Here is a 19,395-nt window from a genome sequence, read left to right as displayed (position 1 = left end):
GAGACTAACTCCTTCCACTAGACCCAATCCCCGTTGATAAAAAGTTAAAACTTCTAAGACTCTGGATTATGAGTTGCCCGCAAATTCGTAGTGGGCGTGCCATTTCTACACATTATTTACTAAGTGGCCATCTCGTCAGAAATGATGTCACACTCGTTCGGTCATTCCAAAAAGCTGGTTTCTTTTATTACCATTCTCATCAACTCAGTATAAAGGAATCACATACTTGCCTCCCATGCCCAAGTAATCCATTTTTCGTTTTCTTTCTTCTTCTCTTGTGCTTTTGTCATAAAATAGCCAGATACATTGCATTAATTCATGGTAAGTGGTAGCACGTGTCATGGACAAAAGAAGTGGAACCCCAGAGGAGACATAATTCATTGAAAAGTCCGGTCATGCAAAGCACTAGTTACTCTGCTCTCCTTTTGCCAAATTTTAGCGCAAACAAATAATAAAAATAACAAGTCCTAAGGCAACCTGATGTTCTTCAGGGCCAACATCAAAGATAAATTCATAGAAGAACACCATACTTTTTGTAAGACGGAAAAATGTACGTGCTTAATTCACAAGTTTGTAATGAAGGGGCAAATGCATCTTTTGCAGGCGTGGCCGACTATCAGCAGTTAGCCAATACTATTCCAATCACTTACTAGATAACATACCCATTCCCTATATTGCACAAAATTTGACAAATAATATGCATTATTCATGACTTGAGAATAGTGTGCCAGTGATAGAATATATTATCTATATTGATATCAATTGACAAGTGTATGATCTGCCCATGATCAACGAGGGAGAGGTGTTACAGGAGCTCAAGGAAGGGAATTGAATATCTAATAATTAATAACATATTATTGAAACTTGTATATATTTACACTAATATATTCTCGCATGACCCTCAAACTAGGAAGAAAGGAAAGTACATGATGGGAGAAATCAAAATTCCTAAAGCTGCCCATGCATGTGAGGGTATACTAAGGGGAATAAAATTATTTTAAGATATAGCAAAACCCCACGACTATACAAGGAAGCTACAATGAAAGAGGAACGCTATTGCAAGGAGACACAGCATCCCCAAAAATTTCGGACAATGAGTTCACCCAGTGCCAGCCACGTTGGATCAGGATCCTGGAAACCCACAGAAAATTAAAGCAGCAGGAGCTTCGGGAAACATTTTAGTCGTCATCATCATAGCTATAATCATCATCTCCACAGTCATACTCCGCCAGTTTTTCTTCCTGCAAATTATTTTCCTTACCCATATAACCTCCATACTCAAATTTATCAACAGATCCCATATCATCACCTTTGTCTTTGTCCTCTAGCTCAGGCTCTAGTTTACTACCTTTACCAGAGTGCAGCTCAAACCGTACTTTCTTGTTCTCCGAGGCCTCCTAGAATTATTTGTTTGAACAACATATAAATGTACAGGAAAAGTAAGAATATTCCGGAGTCTTGATTTCTATCTAGGTTAAGCTTAAAACAATTTCTGAAACAATAGATTTTGCATACTGTTATTCGCGTATATCAGAGAGTGGAGTCACAACTAACAACTATGCAAAACCAGTTTCAAACGAGACATTCGAGCAGATAGAGCAAAAGTAAACTAAACCCGACTATGAAATGCTGTTCTATCCTAAAACATTAGTCAAAACAAATAAATATTTTGTACAAAAAAAAGTCAGTAATTTTCGTTTTTAAAAGAATATATTAAAATAATTGTTTCAGTTACTAAAGGAGATAAAATAATAGATCATCATGATCATGCAGGGGCGCAAAGCAACTTCCAGATATTGTCGTGATGTGATGTGATTAAAGCCAAAGGACACGAAACACCAATAACACTTGGAAGATTGACTTTTGTCTGAGTTGAGTAGTTTAAGAAACACATTTGGAATAATGATATGCTAATGAGAGAGAAGATGGGAATAAGTAGATTGTTTCAGCAGCATCAAGGTAAAAGAAAAAAGACTTTCTCCTGTTTTGTAAAATTCAAATGGATAAGCATACGCGTAAAATGCATAGTGAATAGTGTATACAGGCATCAAATATAAAAACAGTTCAAGGAGAGACTTACAATATCGTCAAATAAATTATCCAAGCGATCAAGATTGACTTTGGAGCTGAGCCTCTGCATATGATGAATGTAAATAATATTATACAAAAGTTTTCAAAAGATCCCATCCAGAGAAATTAACATAAACCAAATCTATTGATGGCTGAGTTGATTAACATGATAATGCGCACAACTAAAAGAACAGCAATCAGAGAGAATTCTTAAAAACATAATACTTAGAAATGCAACCTCATCCCTATCTCATTCATTGAAGGACAAACCTTAATCCTGAATGCTAAGGGGCCTCGCACATAAATCCAAAGTCAAATACCATTAAAGAACCAATTGCCAAAATCCTTTTGCAAGCATACCCTTCACCACTAGATTACAGACCTCACCTAATCAGCTTAAACTTTAAGAATGAAATAGCTCTAGACAACAGCAATGAGAGGTAGATGCAATGCAAGGAAGTGATTAGATGAAAAAATAGGAAGAAAGTCAAAGACATATGTCATTGGTGCATACAAACTTCCTGACTTTTTCATCCTTAAAACTTGTTTTAAGAATGCAAACTAAACTAACCGGTAACAATAGAACACTGGACATCATAAACAAACCAAACTGCGGTTACCGTCATGTTTGAAAACCTTGCTCAATGATGCTGACTGGTTGAACAATCACTCTCTAACACACATCTAAACTGATCTAGACCTGATATACATGTATGCGTGTGTTTTTCTTTTTTTTTTTGGCCTTTTCGGAAATCCAACTCATGGGCCGTAATTGTCATCAGCCCATAAGAACTATCACAATAGCAACAGATCTGTCATCTTGTGAGAACAATTACTAGGTTTAGAAAACCAAGGGGAAAATTGTAACAAAACTCAAACCCAAAGGAAACACAGCGAGTGCAGACAGTAAAAACGAGGTCAATATTTTCTTTTGTTGGGACCCAATAATTAAAAAATAAAAAATAATAATTATGGCAAGAAATCGCATCAATGGAAAGCAGAAAAACATAACCTCCCATGATTAAAAAAATTACAAAAAATGGCAACATTAGGAACTAGTTTGTAAATACCTTATTTATCAACATTTTCCGAGTAGCCTCTGCAGCAGATTGAGCAGGACCTGAGTTTTTTGCCTCCTGGGCACGTCTCTGCTTTTTTTCCTACATGTGTATTACAAGACCAACAAAGTATAGGACTCAAGTCCTGCTGACATGATTAATATTACAGAAGTAAAACTATCCTTATGTTCAGAAGATGATCGTGAATAACAAATCTAAATGTTAAAAATATCAGAAGACATGGTCTCCAATCCACGCTTTGGGTTCAATAGTTCCAAAAATTTATCCACAACTAATACAAATATTTGTAAAATAAAATTTAAAAAATATGGATGTAGAAGTTAAACATAAGTAAGGCGCAGTTCTAAGTAACGACTGTTCTCAAATTTTGTCAACCCACTTTCATAATTTTTTCAGCGCCCTTGTGTTAAGCCTCAACTGCTCATAGGTATGTGTTTGGCCACTCTTAAGTTTCAAACAAATTGTTTATTGATAAGTTTAGTCAATAGCCCTCTATATTTTAAAACTTATATTGTATGTTAATTGGTTGATGTACTAATGTACCACAAATCAATTTCAATTTGATCTTATTTTGAACATGACGTGTTTAAAGTGAGCCTCTAATCCAATAGTTGATTTCACACACATTTTATCCAATAAGCAGTTATTTGATGATGATGTAACTTTCTTTGCTCACACCAGCGTCAATGCTCAAGCACAATCAAGCACAACCGCACAAAGAAAATGATTCAACAGTCACCTTTCTGGATTTGGCCACAGCTGCAGCAGCAGATTCAGCAAGCTCTTTCGCTGCTAGCATATCCTCGGAACAGTTTTGAAAATTTGCCTCGAAAGTTGCCTTAGCAGCAGCTGCTGCTGCTTCCTTGGCTGCTTGCTCCTAAAAGAGTATTGACTTAAATAAGATACCATATACAACTGGGCATTAATACCACAATACACAAGTTAGAAAATAAAATATTCACTAATTTGTTATAAACCTCCAGATACTCCCTATTCATTTCACTCCATATAAGCGTCTTGTAATGCTTCTCCTCTTCATTGTGAAGGTAGCCTTCAACCTATCCAGTAGTATTAAACGAGTCAGTAATTTGATATAGACAACACAACACTCTAATAATGTTTTAAAGCACCATCTAGACCTCAGAAACAAGGGTCAATCACATCACTCTCCTAAGGTTATTGCAAAACAATATTCTCCTTCAATAGTGCCAAAAAAATGAAACTACGCCCCAATGATCATATTTGACCCAAAAAAAATGCCGTTATAATGACAATAGAACTACAGTTTTGCATCAATTTCTAAAATATACAACAACAAATCTTATCCCACTAGGTGGGACTGGCTAACTTGTCAATTTCTAAGATATAGAAGATATTAGTTTCTATTTTTGTTAAACAGACTGTCCCAGTTAAGCTATAATTCTTTTCCACCTTGACTAAATAATTGCAACTCTACTGGTTCACAAAGTTGATATGCAACTTTCCTATGCTACCAAAAATAGGTATTCATTTATGTCTTCCAACAGCCTACATTAGTTTTCAGAACTCATGGCGTTATTCACTCATAAAAAGAAATAATGGTGTTATTTTCTTCATATACATGTTAAATGCAATCCTTCGAAAGAGTTAAGGGATTTCTTTCTTGATTTCTTTTCTTTCTAGTAGCAACGGTCAACAAAAACACTTACGTTAACTGTGAGCCCTTGACCAAGTTAAGGGATTTATATATTAATTGTAAGTAAAATTTTTGTATTAACAGCAAGCCTTCAAAGGAGTTAGGGGGTGAATTACTTGATTTCCTTTCTTTACAAATTCATTCGTGTTAACTAAAGAAACTTCTTTCATCATCTCCACTTGTCTTTTCTAAACCCAATTAAGACAGAGACGGAAGTAAGCAAGAAGCTTTCCCCCTGAAGTATGCATGGAACATAAGCAAATCACGGAAAATAGTCCCAAGAATTTCTGACCAAAATGTCATTAACATCAGATATTTCAGACTGAAATCTACAACTTGACCCGCCATTTTTCCAACCCTTAAAATTGTTTATAGATTACCCCCAAAAAAAAAAAAAAAGACAAAAGGCATTCAATAGTCACACCTTTCTTTTAAGGAAATATGAAAAAGCATTCCATCAGTCCAGACATCATAGAAAAAAAATCTAACATCACAGCTAAGTGGCAGACGAATAATAAAGAATGAAGCTTGGTTATGCACCTCCAAATCATCAATATCTGAGAGACTTTCTGATTCACTAAGAGCTTTAGCACTCATATCTTCTCCATGTGATTCATCATTCCTGCCATCGTTAGTAGCCATTTGCTCAACATCGGCTACTGAAAATGTTTTAGAAAAAATTAGGAATAGGAATGAACAAATGAAAACAGAGATGTAGCTAAGGAAAAAAGGAAACAGCAACGCCCACCAACACTTTCTGGCCCAGGAGCATACAGCTCTTCTTTCCTGCCTGCACACATACCATTTGATGCTTTTGCCAACTAACCAAAAGAATATATTAAAATCAAAATATATAATATAATATGAAATCTTTAGAAAGCAGCGCTTTTCATAAGCCAATGCATAATCTGGGCCACCTCAAACTCCATGCAAAGCATGAGCTTTAAAATCTAGTTACACTAAATTTCAAATTAGTGCCTTCCTATAATTCTTGACAGTCATCTAGTAGGAAAGATCTAGTAAACCACAATTGGCATCAGATTGCTCTCCTATAAGAAAAGACTGTTTTTACTTGAGGAGTAATCAAAATCACAAATTTCTGCTCGCTCATACTTCGGTAAGAACAGTCTTTCTGGAGTATTCTAGGAACAGATGGCTTGAGATTGTGTGGCATGGCAATTACGATACCATATTGACAAGAGCAGAAGCATAATGGTTAATTGTTATAGACCCGCATAACTCCCATTTACTGGATGCATTAGGTTACAACTCCAACACTTGTGGACCAGATGGGACGTTAAAAACCTTAAGCATGGGATTGACATTTCTAGTTTAGACATTGGCATCAGCATGTTAATCCTACAGCATGTGGAGAGGTTTTTTCATCATTTCCAAGATTGATAAAAATCGTCTCTACCGGAATAAACAGCAGATCCTTGAGGAGCTTTCTATTGATTGCTTAACTGCCTGTGGACTATGTTGGCAGTTCTGTTGCAATTTCAATGCAAAAAAACTGATTTCTTTATACGCAAATAACCCCAAGTGAAAAGATGAAGAAATGAATACTCCTAAAAGAACCATTCGTTATGCACTTACATCACTTGATTGGTTGCCACTTTCCTCACAAGGTGATTTTGTCATTCTGTCCCTCTCAGCACGCTGGAATGCAGGAGGATCCAAACCGCCATCAAGTCCACCAGAGAGTTTAACAAACTGCACCAGTCAATGTAACTATAAAAGACAATGATCATTAAGGATCAAAAAAGTGTAGCACAGACAAGGCAGAAACAACTCACATCCTCATAACATCTTTCACATAATCCATGGGCCCAGTGTGGGACACCACTATCCTTGTGTTCACACAGTAGATCCTTTGAGACATGTTCCTCTGATCCACAATTTGGTTTTTCCATAGGAATTTTTTCACGTTCTTTTGCCATCATCTTCAATTCCCCAACCTGTCACCAACAGAAGTCTGATGACAAACATCCACTTTTAATAAATTATTAAATCAAACATGTCAGTGATACTTTCCCATGAACAAAAAATCATTACAAAAATGTAGCCTTCTATCTTCAGTTCAAAGGATGAATAAAGAAGCTATAGTTGAAGTTCCAAAGAGACATAACAGCTACAAATTTCATCATAGGCATCACATAATATAAGTAGAAATGATATAAACATACCTCAAACAGCACCCAAACAAATAAAAACTCTTAACGCAAAAGAGGAAACATCTTCACCTTATGAATATCAAGAAGATATAAAGCATAGAGTTAATAAATATGCAATAATAAAATTTCATTCAACAGATCATGTCCAACACAACAAGAGAAGTGCACAAACACACGGTTTAGATCCACACTTGAGCAGCAATGACTTTTAGTCACCAGAACGTGAGTTCTCATTTTTGGAGATGCATTTGAAAATATGAAAGACTGAATCCAGGTGATGACATGCTGCGTAAATTTACTCTATTGAACACACAACTAACTACACGCAATTGATAACCATGAGTTAATTTGAAAAAGAAAGCTTCATCCACGTTATTACATAAATAAAATGGAATGAAGTTCTCAAATTTCTATTTACTTCATCCCTTCAAATTTTCCCTCTTCAGGGGAAACAAAAGATGATATAGAGCATCATGTTTTTATGAGCAGCATAAAATAAGGGTGTAGCAAATCAGATAATTTACTCTTGAGAGCACAACTCAAGAACTTCTATTTAAAACCATGGCAATTCATCAAGCAGACCAAACACTCAACCCTAACTAAATAAAGCTTCAAGATCCCCAGACAGAGAATCACTACAAAAGGAAGTTCACGATGTAAGGCAGGTCCACATTAAATTTTCAGTGATTCAAAACACACATAATTAAACAAAACATGACAGTGCGGGCAACAAATGTCATGACGCCAATTGTAAACTGCAGTAAATGCAAACAAGGTATATTACAATGCCATGTCATGCCAAATAGTAAGGAACATACGGTCAAGCTTGCAGAGGTTGTATTCTCAAACTCAACCAAACGCTTGGTCAATGTTGCTTCACACACATGGACAATTCTTAGCTGCATAGCAAATCAAAAGGTTCATTAAACAAGATTTTTTTTCCCAAAAAAAAAAAAAAAAGCATGTTACACGTAAGGCTCAACTGAAACATTTGATGTCCTCTAAACTGAAAGTTGAGAGAGAGAGAGAGAGAGGAAATAATTGACCAACAACAAATATAACTAGTCCACACAAATCGCTGTCACACCTAACTGCTGACATAAACCATCTAAAATTATTTTTAAGACAAAAAAAAATTGCTTTAGTGGCAACTTACTTATGGGCTTGCATACATATAAAGTAATTTAAGTAGTAGTTGATGCCTCAGGCCCTAAATATACCAGTAAGCCAGCTGTAAACTCTAAAGGATTTAACATTCTTGAGTGAAGTTATGAAAAATTAAGCATTACACATTGTTTTCTCAAAATCAAACAATGAAGCCCCAGACTGAAGAAAAGCCAAGAATAGACAGCAAAGAGAGAGTAATCACAATAATGAAGTCAAAATTAGAAAGGAAAGGATCCAGGGATACATCATTATCAGCAACTAAGAAATTCCCAATAAACTAGACAGAAATCATCAAGAGTGTTAAAGATTACATAAAACTACCCAAGCCTTTAATCAACAACATCAGCTTTCAACTTGAAATGGTCGGTGATATGGTAATAAAACAACTGATCTAGTAGTCAAGACTTGGATCCTTGCTACCTCCCATTTGCTAAATTAAAATTCATTTTTAGCACAAGATTTATAGGCATGCGTTGTCCAAACACCAAGCCTATAACACATTTGTGTAAGGGGCCTCACTAGATATCATGTAAGCTGTTTGAGAGCCATAACCTATACTTTTGAGTTGAAATTGCCTTTAACAAAGTGGCTGCAGCATAGTAACCAACATTGCAATCAACATCGTAAGATCCCAAATCTTGCACATCATTTTCTCCCTAGATCTGGTGGAGGATTGAACTTTCTCAAGATTGCAATCAAGATAGAGGGATCATGTTGCATGATCCAGTGTGATCATGACCCACAATTAATTTAAAGAAACAAAAAAAAGGAGGGATCATGCTTGCACAATCCCACGTAATCTTCACAGGAAGTTAATTTTTTCTCTTTAAGAAAAGAGAGGAGGGAACAAGTGGATCTTCCAAACCATTTTCTAGCTTTCCTATTCTGGTGAATCAAGTGGACCCATTTCCTTCTTTTATGACACCAACGAGAATCAATATTGGAAGAAGATAGCAAAGGCAAAAGCGGGCAGAGCACTTCCCCAAGTGCAACTATTTATTTCGCTATTACAGCATGAACTTACATAAACTAAACCCCTTCTCCATGATATTACATCCCATCTGAAACCATCCGATGGTGTTAAGTTAAATTAAAATGCCCTGGCACCTGCATAGTTGAAGTATGATGAAACTTTAGCAGTATCATGTTACAATCATTGACCCAATCTTATGTTTTAATCCAATTTTACACTTAGCGCATCCTACATAAGACCTCAATATTGATTATCTAGGCTGCCAGATTATATATTGAGCAACACTTACTTTCACAATTCCAAGGAATGTCAGATCTCCAAGAAGTAAGAAGAACGGAGTAAGTGCAATATTAGTCCACAAAAATTGATTACAATAAGGAAGAAAAGTTGATTATTACTTACAATGTCAGACTTTGAGTATTTAAAACCATGTGCAAGCGCAGCTATATACAATGCCGCACCACATAAACCACTAGGCTTCCTCCCTGTCTGTTTTTAAACATTGGAAATGCAATATCTCCATGACTGAAGGATTAAAATCTAAGAAAGATGCCAGATCAAATAAAGGTACCTGCATCCAATCACGTTTCATGCTTGCAATAATGCTCAGTGCAGTTTCAGTGACGATGATATTCCTTTGATTTAATAAATCTGCATGAAAATCAACACAATCATGATTCCCAGTGACACAACAGGTATATAAATAAAGAAAAAAAATCATAAAATTTAATTAATGATTAATTTAGAAACATATAACTGTTTCTATGCATTCATGCTACCCATTTTGCAAACATAAGGGCAAATTTTCTGGACCCTGTGTATCACCATATTCCAACAAACCACACGATAATTCTCATCTACCACACAGATTCTTCAAGGCAGAATGAAATAAGTTAGTTTATATATGTTCTGTCTTCCCATTCTTCCCAGTACACAAATAAAAAAATACTCAATTCAAAATTGGAAATTTCAATCTTAATTTCTCCCCCCTAAATAACTTGGCATCAGCACACTATCTTTCAATAGCTGTAGTAACAGTAAAAGGAACAATCTTAAGCGGCAACTCCCGCATCTTGTATACACAGACATTTGTGTTGATCTAATATAAAAATGTGTATATTTTTCATTTAGAATGTAAGTTACTTGAAGCAAAAGACTCACAACTGCAGAAGAGACTACATACCAGAAACAGTATAGAACCACTCAAAAAATAAATAAATAAATAAATAAGCCACAAACAGATACTTACTCCTTGTATATTTAAAAATAAAAAGACTAGGATCAACGGGTTTTTGAACAATTGGGTGCTCTTCAAGCCTCAATACTTTACAAAGCTGTAAAAAAACTGCACCTAGAACATAGCTGTGCAACACAAATGACAGAAACAGGCAACTATCATAAACACAACTAAGATAAATAGAAAAGGCAGTAACCAAAATAAGTGGTACAATATGCCATCATCAAAAGAAGCTTACACATTTGTCCTTAAATAATTTGAAAAATCAATGAGAAGGTATGGCTTATCTTCTGCCCTGCAAACACACACACATATATATGCTCACATAAAGAAAAATTTCCGAAAGATTCAGGTCATTTAGTCATAACAAGACCTGGCTAATCGATGAAGACGATACAACAAAAGGAAGAAAACATATCATCAAGCTCATGCCACACTTCCACTAAAGTTAACCATTGCTATAGCATCATAAGTTACTGCCGATAGACCTATCAAAAGCAACCAAGTTACTGCTGATAAACCTATCAAAAGCAACGACGATCCCTCACTAGGACCTAGTTCTAATCATTTTCAGTTTGGGATTACAAAAGTAATAGTATAGCCACCATTGCGTTGCAAACTAAAATAACACCAGGCTCATAATACACCTGATGTAAAAATTCACAATACTGGGCTGGGAGCAAGAGAGGTACATGAATATAGAAGAGCATATCAAAGGAAGTTGGAGAAAGCAAAGATATAGAAGGCCAAAAAAGAAGTCAGTGGATTTAGTCTGAAATAAATCAAAAAAAGAAATTAAAAAAAATACTACTTTCTGTCCTTAATATAAAACTTAGTTAACTAGTTTGAGCAGATTAGGAAAATTTGTTGAGTTAGTTATTTTTAATAATTAGGTGTTGTCTTCCCTAAAATATCCTTGCTAATCATGTATTAGCTAAAACTACCATTTAATTGAACTTTTAATATGTTTAACTACTACAATGACTACTTTGAAAAAAATGGATGAATATGAGAGATAAAGTGGATTGGAGTCTTATATTTAGGACCAAATTAAAAATCAAACTAGCTCTTATATTAAGAACCGGAGATAGTATTAAATATCATAAAGCTACCACAAAGGCAGAGCAACCTACCCCAAAATTTATCCCAAAAGCAATGGAATTTTTTTTTTTTTTTTAAAAAAAAGCTCTACCAATAAGTATTAAATTATATACTAAAAATCTGAGGGAAGATATTTATTGAACATAAGAATTTGAAAGCCAAAGTGTAAGTAACATTCTCCTTCAGCAAAATTGAGGAGGTAATGAAATACTAGTCAAGCTCAGACTAATTTGTTTCATTGAATATTCATATTGACAATTTCAAAACACCATGGACAATGCCATAAAACTACTCCATCACAGAATAATTTCCATTAAAAAGTTTATGCTCATTATTTCTCACATTCCACCCCAACCAAATACATCATTGAAGATCTCTTAACATTGGCATTAGAAAGAGAACCTTGTCTTTATGTTCTTTCAAACTCTTAATAAAGCACCTAAACAGATCATAAGAACTCCTTTGAATAATGTACTGTAGACAAGCCTGTCAGTCTAGCAAAAACATCAAACAATCTACTCCAAATATCCCATGCTATGCAGACATCCCTCAATCCTGTGCCATCACATCCTGGAAAAAATCCCTCCCCTAGATATACCTAAAGCAAGGTCTAAAGTGCATAGTGCTACTTTAAATCAAGTTTATAAATAGATATAGAATCCCAAAATAGAACCTAGTCTGCAAAAAATCCAACAATATGACTCACGTTCCACAAGGCCACACAGTTTGGAAGATATTCTTAACCAACCAGCAGGGCATAATACTCAAAAGGATGTCACTAAGTTTGAGAGTATCCAAGCTAAATAATTCAAGGCTTCAAAATGAGATTTTTAACTGAAAAGCAATAAGCAATATGCAATTCAAACAATGTGATTAATTTCACAACTAAGATAAAAATATAATTAGAAAATTGTCAATGTTGCTTGTTGCAATCCTATCACAGAGAGATTGCTCACCGGAATGCAATGTAGAGACAAGCAGCCTGTACTTGCTCTGATTTTCGTCCCTTTGTGAAATTCCGTTCAATTGCTATCTTCACTAGGGCAAAAATCAGGGTTAAGAACAAATCCCTTTCTCGTGAATATGAGTAAATAAGAAACTCCCTGTTCAACAACATTCAAAACATACTTTATAAAAGGCCAATGCTTGTGTGGACAACCTGACATCTTCCACTCCAAGGTTTTGGCTTAGGTATCTTATGTCATCAAAGGCTGCAAACCCGAAGAAGAACGGATCACAAACATGCAGACAATTTAATATATTAAACTTATAATAGTGATTATTTTATTGTCTGAAATGTAAGCACTCTCAACACTCATCCTTTGTACATGCTTTTACTATGGTTGTCATCCACCTGCCAGCCATTAATTACCTTAGCCATCGTGAAGACTGCTAACACATATTTTCCTGTCATGGCATAATTACAAATATGCCACAACACAATAAACTATTATACTTAAATCAAATCTAGGGTGGATATGCACAAAAATTGTGAGCTCTATGAGAAGACCAGATTGTTATTAGAGAGCAAAAGCTTCAGGAAAGATTGCTTCTACTATATTCAAAGGGTTAGAACAAGTAATGAACAAGATACCTCTGTCTAATGTTCTTTGACGGGAAGCCGAATACCCGCTTTGGATTGTTCTCACATAATTACCTGATAGTTTACTCTGCACAAAAGCAAGGAAAGATTAGCCGCAAAGAAAACATACGAAGGAACAATAAAAATTAATGAAGTTGAGAGCTAGAAAGGAAATTTAAAGAACTGCTCATACAAGACGCTTTTGAACTTCTTATAAGACATGATGAACCTTAAGTTCTCTGCCCAGATCCCCATCGAACAACCACTAAACTAGACCAATAAGGTTAAAATTATACCTGCCCAGATGCATCTTTAATGAAAGTGGGCTCTTGAGAAAAATTCATGTCTTCCAAAACCTTCCCACATGCTTCACAACATCTGAGGCCAAAAAAATAAAAAAGATAGTTTTTTTTTTTTTTTTTAATTTTAGCCCCCCGATTCCAAGGACCAGCCCAATGTTCAAGTATAATGAAAACGTAACAAATGCAGCATGCCCGAATAGATTGTGTAGTTGTGCAGCTATCAGTCCTCGAAACAGTAAGTGTAAAGACACTCACAATGAAGAATCATCCGGTCGCATTCCGTGCACACGTTTCCGACAGTGATCACAGTATATCATTGTCTAATACTATGTCTGAGCTCCCTTGCAAATCACCAAAAGAGAAAAAAGAGTAGTGATAACTCAACGCCAATAGAATCCCTAGGAGGACGTAGAAAAGCAGTTAGAATGAAGAAAAAAAGCACCAACAGCACAAGCAGTGCAAAACCGAAGGAAGAAATCAAGAAATTAAAAGATTCTTTATCTGAGGGAGCACCTTAACGAACAAACGATAGGTTCTAATGAGACGACTAAGTCTAAAAATCTCTGAGGAAAACTGTAGTGAGAAGAACTATGAAGCTAAATTAGCGCGAAAATCTACAGTTGGTGAGGCAGTTCTCGAACGAGGAGTTGCGTTCAGTCCGTTATATCGAAGATTGGGGGGGAGGGGGGGGGACTCACGGGCCGCGAGCCCGCGACTTTGGATTCAGTTAGAGGAAGAAAAATAATAAAATATTAATATTAACACTCAACCCTAACCAAAAAAAGTGTTTGATAAAACCAAATTATAGTTTGAAAAATAACTTTTAAAAAATAGATTTTGGGAGAATAGATTTTATAAAAAATAAATTTTGTAAAAAAGTAATTCTGATAAAATGAGAGTGTTCGGATAGTTGTTATTAGAAATATTTTTTATATGTGCAAATTACTAAAAAAAGTATAAGTTAATATGATAATTACATAAAAGATAAATTTTATAATATAATTTGATTTCAAGAAATAAATTTGTTAATAATGTATTTTTAAAAACATAATTAATAATATATAAGAAAATGTAATTAAAAAATAATTAATATGTATATATATTTTTATATAACATAAGATTAAATATGTTTTTTATAAAAATAATTATATTTTTGCCAATAAAAAAACACCTCACCAGCACCTCTTCTTGCAAGCCAAGGATATAAATTGCACCACCAGGGACGACGTCTATTGAACGAGCAAGGAGAAACAAAAAAAAAAAAAGAGAATTTGATTTCAACATAGGGTCATTCTTGTCTGGATACCATTGCCCTTCTTCTGACACTCATAATAGCGACCACAATTCGAGCCTCATAAGCGAAATGTTTTTGCTTTTTACAAGGCCATGGTTTTGGAAGTTGAAATTATAGTTTTAGCCCAAACCATAGTTTTTGAAAACGTTAAGAGTGTTTGGATGATTTTGGGCTCAATCCATAGTTTGGGCTCCAAAAGCACTTTTGTCTGATTTGCCAAACACCTTCTAAGTAAAGCTTCAAGACCCCCAGACAGAGAATCAATACAAAAGGAAGTTCGCCATGCAAGGCAGGTACACATTAAATTTTCAGTGGTTCAAAACACAAAAATAAAACAATTCTACGAAACAGGACAGTGTGAGCAACAAATGTCATGGCGCCAATTGTAAACTGCAGTAAATGTGAACACAGTATATTACAATGCCATGTCATGCCAAATAGTAAGGAACATACTGTCAAGATTGCAGAGTTTGTGTTCTCAGACTCAATCAAACGCTTGGTCAATGTTGCTTCACATACATGGACAATTCTTAGCTGCATAGCAAATCAAAAGGTTCATTAAACAGGATTTTTTTCCCAAAAAAAGAGAGGCATATTACACATAAGGTTCAACTGAAACATTTGATGTCCTCTAAACTAAAAGTTGAGAGAGAGGGAGGGAGGGAGGGGGTAGGAAATAAATTGACCAACAACAGGTATAACTAGTCCACACAAATCGATGTCATACCTAATTGCTGACATAAACCATCTAAAATGATTTTTTTAAAAAAAAAATTGCTTTAGTGGGCAACTTACTTGTAGGCTTGCAGACATATAAAGTAATTTAAGTAGTAATTGATGCCTCGGGCCCTAAATATACCAGTAAGGCAGCTGTGAACTCTAGAGGATTTAATATTCTTGAGTGAAGTTATGAAAAATTAAGCCACTAGTGCAAAATACCATTTTTAGCTTCTATTAAAATTACATATTGGGAGTGGTACAATGAAAAGAAGCGAAAAGTACGCTTACCATGCTTGTTATAAAGCAACAGACATCGTAAGCTATGGCTTTTGTTGTACATTGCTAGACGCCATAGGTCTTTAACTTATGGCTTCGAGAAAACTTTGCTATGTGCTCCAGCCTCCAAGAAAGCATTAATACCATGTCATTTGAAATAGGGAAGAAGCTTATCTCACTTAAAAGGAGAATACAGGCCTGCCCTGCAGGGCTAATGGGTTTAAAAGGACTAGCCCTACAAAGTCAAAATTTTAAAAATACTCTAACTTGTTAGGCCTAGCCTTTAAGCTGATAGTCTCAAGGTCGACCTGCGAGCTTTCAGCCCGTTTAAGGAAAAAAATGTTATTTTTGATATTTCTCACATTTTTATTAAAAATATAAAAACAAACCAATGAAATTATTAATAGAACACATAACTAGGAATAAAATTAAGTCACAAATACAAAATATCATGATATCTAAATATCCATCAACAGGACAACAACATTCAAAAATTTCATAAATAGTGCAAATGTGTAATAGACAAATACTATTATTAATTTTTTGAAATTTCATCATTACTATAATCAATTGCTTTTCTTTCATAGCAAAATTATCAAGTTTTTCTTCTTTATAGGAATTTTACTTTTAAATTTTATAGTCTAGCTATTATTTTACTTTAATTTGAGAAGTATGTTGTTGAAACTCATAAATTTTCAATTCAAAATATAGAATCACAAATTATATAAGTATAAAAATACTCTCTTATCAAATATATATATAGTTTTAAAATATCAACACATATAATATAAATCAAATCATTATTAAAGACCAAATTAACCCATTTTTTAAAATTTAATTGGACAAATAATTGTCTAAACCCAAATAAATCAAACCATTATGTGAAATTTAATTTCAAAATGATAATAATAACTAAATATTTGAAATATCATTGACATGCAAAAAAAATTAATAATATTAGAATTATACAAAACTTTTTAAAAAACAAAATTTTTTTATAAAAAGGCCTAAACCAGCCGGCCCTTGGCCCTGCAAGACCTGCCCATTTAAACCCTCAACCCTTCAGGGCTAGCCTTTTTAAGCCTGATTCTCATTTGAAGAGAAAAATTCTAAGCCTGGCTCTCACAATTTTTGAACTAAACAGGCTGGCCTGATGGGCTTGACCCATTTTCCCAGTTCTAGTCCCACTATGGTTCTGTGTAACTCTAAAATGAAACAAGAGTGAGGTATTAAAATAAATGAAGAAAAAAAATTAGCAGGAATACGAATGATCCAATGGAAAATTAGAGGAAAAATAGGCATTAACCCGAACCTGTTCCTCTACAATTGTTAGGCATCCAAGTATAATTATAATGCTTTAGTAGGCATTAAGATGTTACAGGAAAAAGAACCAGCATGCACTACAAAAAAACAGCGGATTAGCGACGGAATTTGTGACGAAAACAAATTCCGTCACAAATTAGCTCGCTAATTTTTTTGACGGATTAGAGACGGAATTTCTGTCCGTCGCTAAATTCCGTCGCTAATCCGTATTTAGCGACGGAATCTTTTTCTATCAGACAATTCCGTTGCTAATTCCGTCGCTAATCCATCAAAAAAATTAGCAACGGAAATTTCATCGCAATTCCGTCTGAAATTAGAGACGGAATTTGTTTCCGTCGCAAATTCCGTCACAAATTTTAAAAAAATAAATTATATAGGATATATATACAAGTAGAAAAATACTGTTTATCATAATCTATTTAAATCATTTAATTTTTATATAGAATAATTTATTAGATTTTATTATAGTAGTTATTTTTTGAATTTTTTGAATAACAAGATTTTTTGACTAATTGTAAATGATTTTCTTCAAATATATAAATCACATATACATAATATAATATAATGTAATATAATATATATAATTAAATTGTATATCTTATCAATGTTAATTAAAAAATAAATTTAAAAAATATTTATGAAAAATTATTTATGATGTAAAATTCAAAATTATTGTCGTTAGAAATTAAGTTTATATTAAAAATATTTTTTAAAAAATAAAACATTATAAAAATAGTAAAACAAATATTTAAAAATTATTTTTTCATTAAAATAGTTATGATTAAAATTATCATATAGTATATTTTTAGTTTTTAATAATATATATGTATATATAATTGTTTGTGTAAAATAATATAATATATATTTATTTAATTTTACATAATAAGTCAATAGGTTCATTGCAGCTCAACTAGTAAAGCCGCACGTGCGCACGGAAAAGGTCCTGGGTTCAAGCCATGGAGAAGTCACTTTGAGAAGGGAATTATGTGGTGGTGACACGTGGCGCACACGTGGCAGGCGGAGGTGAGATGGCAACACACGTGGCAGTAGATGTGAGGTGGCAGCGACACGTGGAGGTGGTCCTAGTGATGACGTGGCAATTGGTAGAGGTGTCACGTGGCATTTTATTTTATTTTTTAAAAAATCGAGTTAGCGACGGAAAAATTCCGTCGGTAATCAGTTAGCGACGGAATTCACTAATCTGTCGCTAATTCCGTCGCTAAATTCAAAATTTCATCGCTAAAACCATGTTTTTTTTGTAGTGATGCTGTCAATACTAACTACACATATAAAAAGCAATTAAAACAGTATCACCAAAAAAAAAAAGCAATTAAAACATAAACAGATAGAATTTTATTATGATCTAGTCATCTACCACCATGAAAAATACATTATTACATTATCCAGAAAATAGAACTAGGAGACGGATGACAAAATATAGCCCAAACATATTAACAATAAAGACAGAGAGTACGACAGTGAAAGTAAGAAGTTTGAGCTGATATTATATACATATATTTTGCTAAAAAATGCAGCATATTCAGCCAAACATATTTACAAATTCACAAGTAGAAACATAATAGAAACCCCTATCTAGCATACTGAACTCTTCTTGATAAAAATTAAGAGAAAGTCTTGTAAATAGAATAAATTAATGTGTAGTAAAACAAATACCACTAAACCAAGTATTGATTAAATGGACCAAAAATAATCCCCAATCAAAATCATTGATACCCCAGATTCACATTCTTCTTCTCAAAACTAATGCATTAAGTCAATAAAAAAAACAAACAAATCTTAATGGTCCGCAAAACTTATTCAACTATCGAAACATCCATATTATTTGGAGAAATATTATGAACTGACCTCCGTGCCTAAAAAGGACGAAGAGAAAACCACATGAGAAGCAAATTCAGTTGAATGTGAAGACATACACATTCAAAAGAAATCACATCGAGGGAGAAGACTCCACAGCTTACTAATCACTTGAGCTTTAATTTCCCTTTCAAACATTTCATCAAACACCTATCATGCATAGAAATTGAATTTAAAAAAACCAAGCTTCCTTGTCATCGATTTGTAGCAAGGACCCGTTCAATTTATACTTCTATAATTCAAGAAATATGCAATAGCAACCACAATAAAAGCGGAAAGGTTTAAGCTTACCACTTGCAAAAATGGTTAAAAAAGGAATAAGGAAATGATGTGCAAGAAGTATACATTTGCCCTTGATTAAATAGGAAGGCTAGAAAATGGTTTGGCAGATCCACTTTTTCCCTCCTCTCTTTTCTTAAAGAGAAAAAATTAACTTCCTGTGAAGATTACGCGGGATTGTGCAGGCATGATCCCCCTTTTTTTGTTTCTTTAAATTAATTGCCGGTCATGATCACATCGGATCATGCAACATGATCCCTCTATCTTG

The 19,395-nt window shown here is 34.1% G+C and overlaps 1 protein-coding gene across 2 annotated transcripts; it reads right to left on the bottom strand.

Moving 5' to 3' along the window:
• Positions 1 to 725: 725 nt before the first annotated feature.
• On the bottom strand, positions 726 to 13,997 carry LOC114755507 (transcription factor IIIB 90 kDa subunit). Of its 2 annotated transcripts, none has more exons than XM_028944396.1 (20): positions 13,874 to 13,997; positions 13,616 to 13,758; positions 13,355 to 13,436; positions 13,071 to 13,146; positions 12,605 to 12,687; positions 12,433 to 12,509; positions 10,614 to 10,670; positions 10,388 to 10,500; positions 9,710 to 9,789; positions 9,541 to 9,627; positions 7,817 to 7,897; positions 6,621 to 6,782; positions 6,421 to 6,537; positions 5,573 to 5,645; positions 5,365 to 5,483; positions 4,127 to 4,207; positions 3,889 to 4,026; positions 3,141 to 3,230; positions 2,081 to 2,134; positions 726 to 1,397 (listed from the first exon to the last, which is right to left on the bottom strand). In XM_028944396.1, the coding sequence occupies exons 2-20, from the start codon at positions 13,675 to 13,677 to the stop codon at positions 1,179 to 1,181; spliced, it is 1,851 nt and encodes a 616-aa protein (XP_028800229.1). In that variant the 5' UTR covers positions 13,678 to 13,758; positions 13,874 to 13,997; the 3' UTR covers positions 726 to 1,178. The 2 variants fall into 2 exon arrangements, with proteins under 2 accessions (XP_028800229.1, XP_028800233.1); XM_028944400.1 differs by having other exon boundaries at positions 5,365 to 5,480.
• Positions 13,998 to 19,395: the final 5,398 nt, after the last annotated feature.

The sequence above is a fragment of the Neltuma alba genome, unplaced genomic scaffold (genome assembly GCF_004799145.2).
Source record: "Neltuma alba isolate B1F8T4 unplaced genomic scaffold, ASM479914v2 tig00001330_pilon, whole genome shotgun sequence".
NCBI classification, from domain to species: domain Eukaryota; kingdom Viridiplantae; phylum Streptophyta; class Magnoliopsida; order Fabales; family Fabaceae; genus Neltuma; species Neltuma alba.
The sequence above is the reverse complement of the archived record's forward strand: the minus strand, read 5'-3'. Positions and strand labels throughout refer to the sequence as shown.

Excerpts from the sequence above, each read along its gene's own strand:
- LOC114755507 (XM_028944396.1), bottom strand. The coding sequence starts at position 13,677 with ATGATATACTGTGATCACTGTCGGAAACGTGTGCACGGAATGCGACCG. Across the intron at positions 10,501-10,613 it reads AATTATTTAAGGACAAATGT|CTATGTTCTAGGTGCAGTTT; the intron begins GTAAGCTTCTTT and ends TGTGTTGCACAG. Across the intron at positions 9,628-9,709 it reads TGAAACGTGATTGGATGCAG|ACAGGGAGGAAGCCTAGTGG; the intron begins GTACCTTTATTT and ends GTTTAAAAACAG.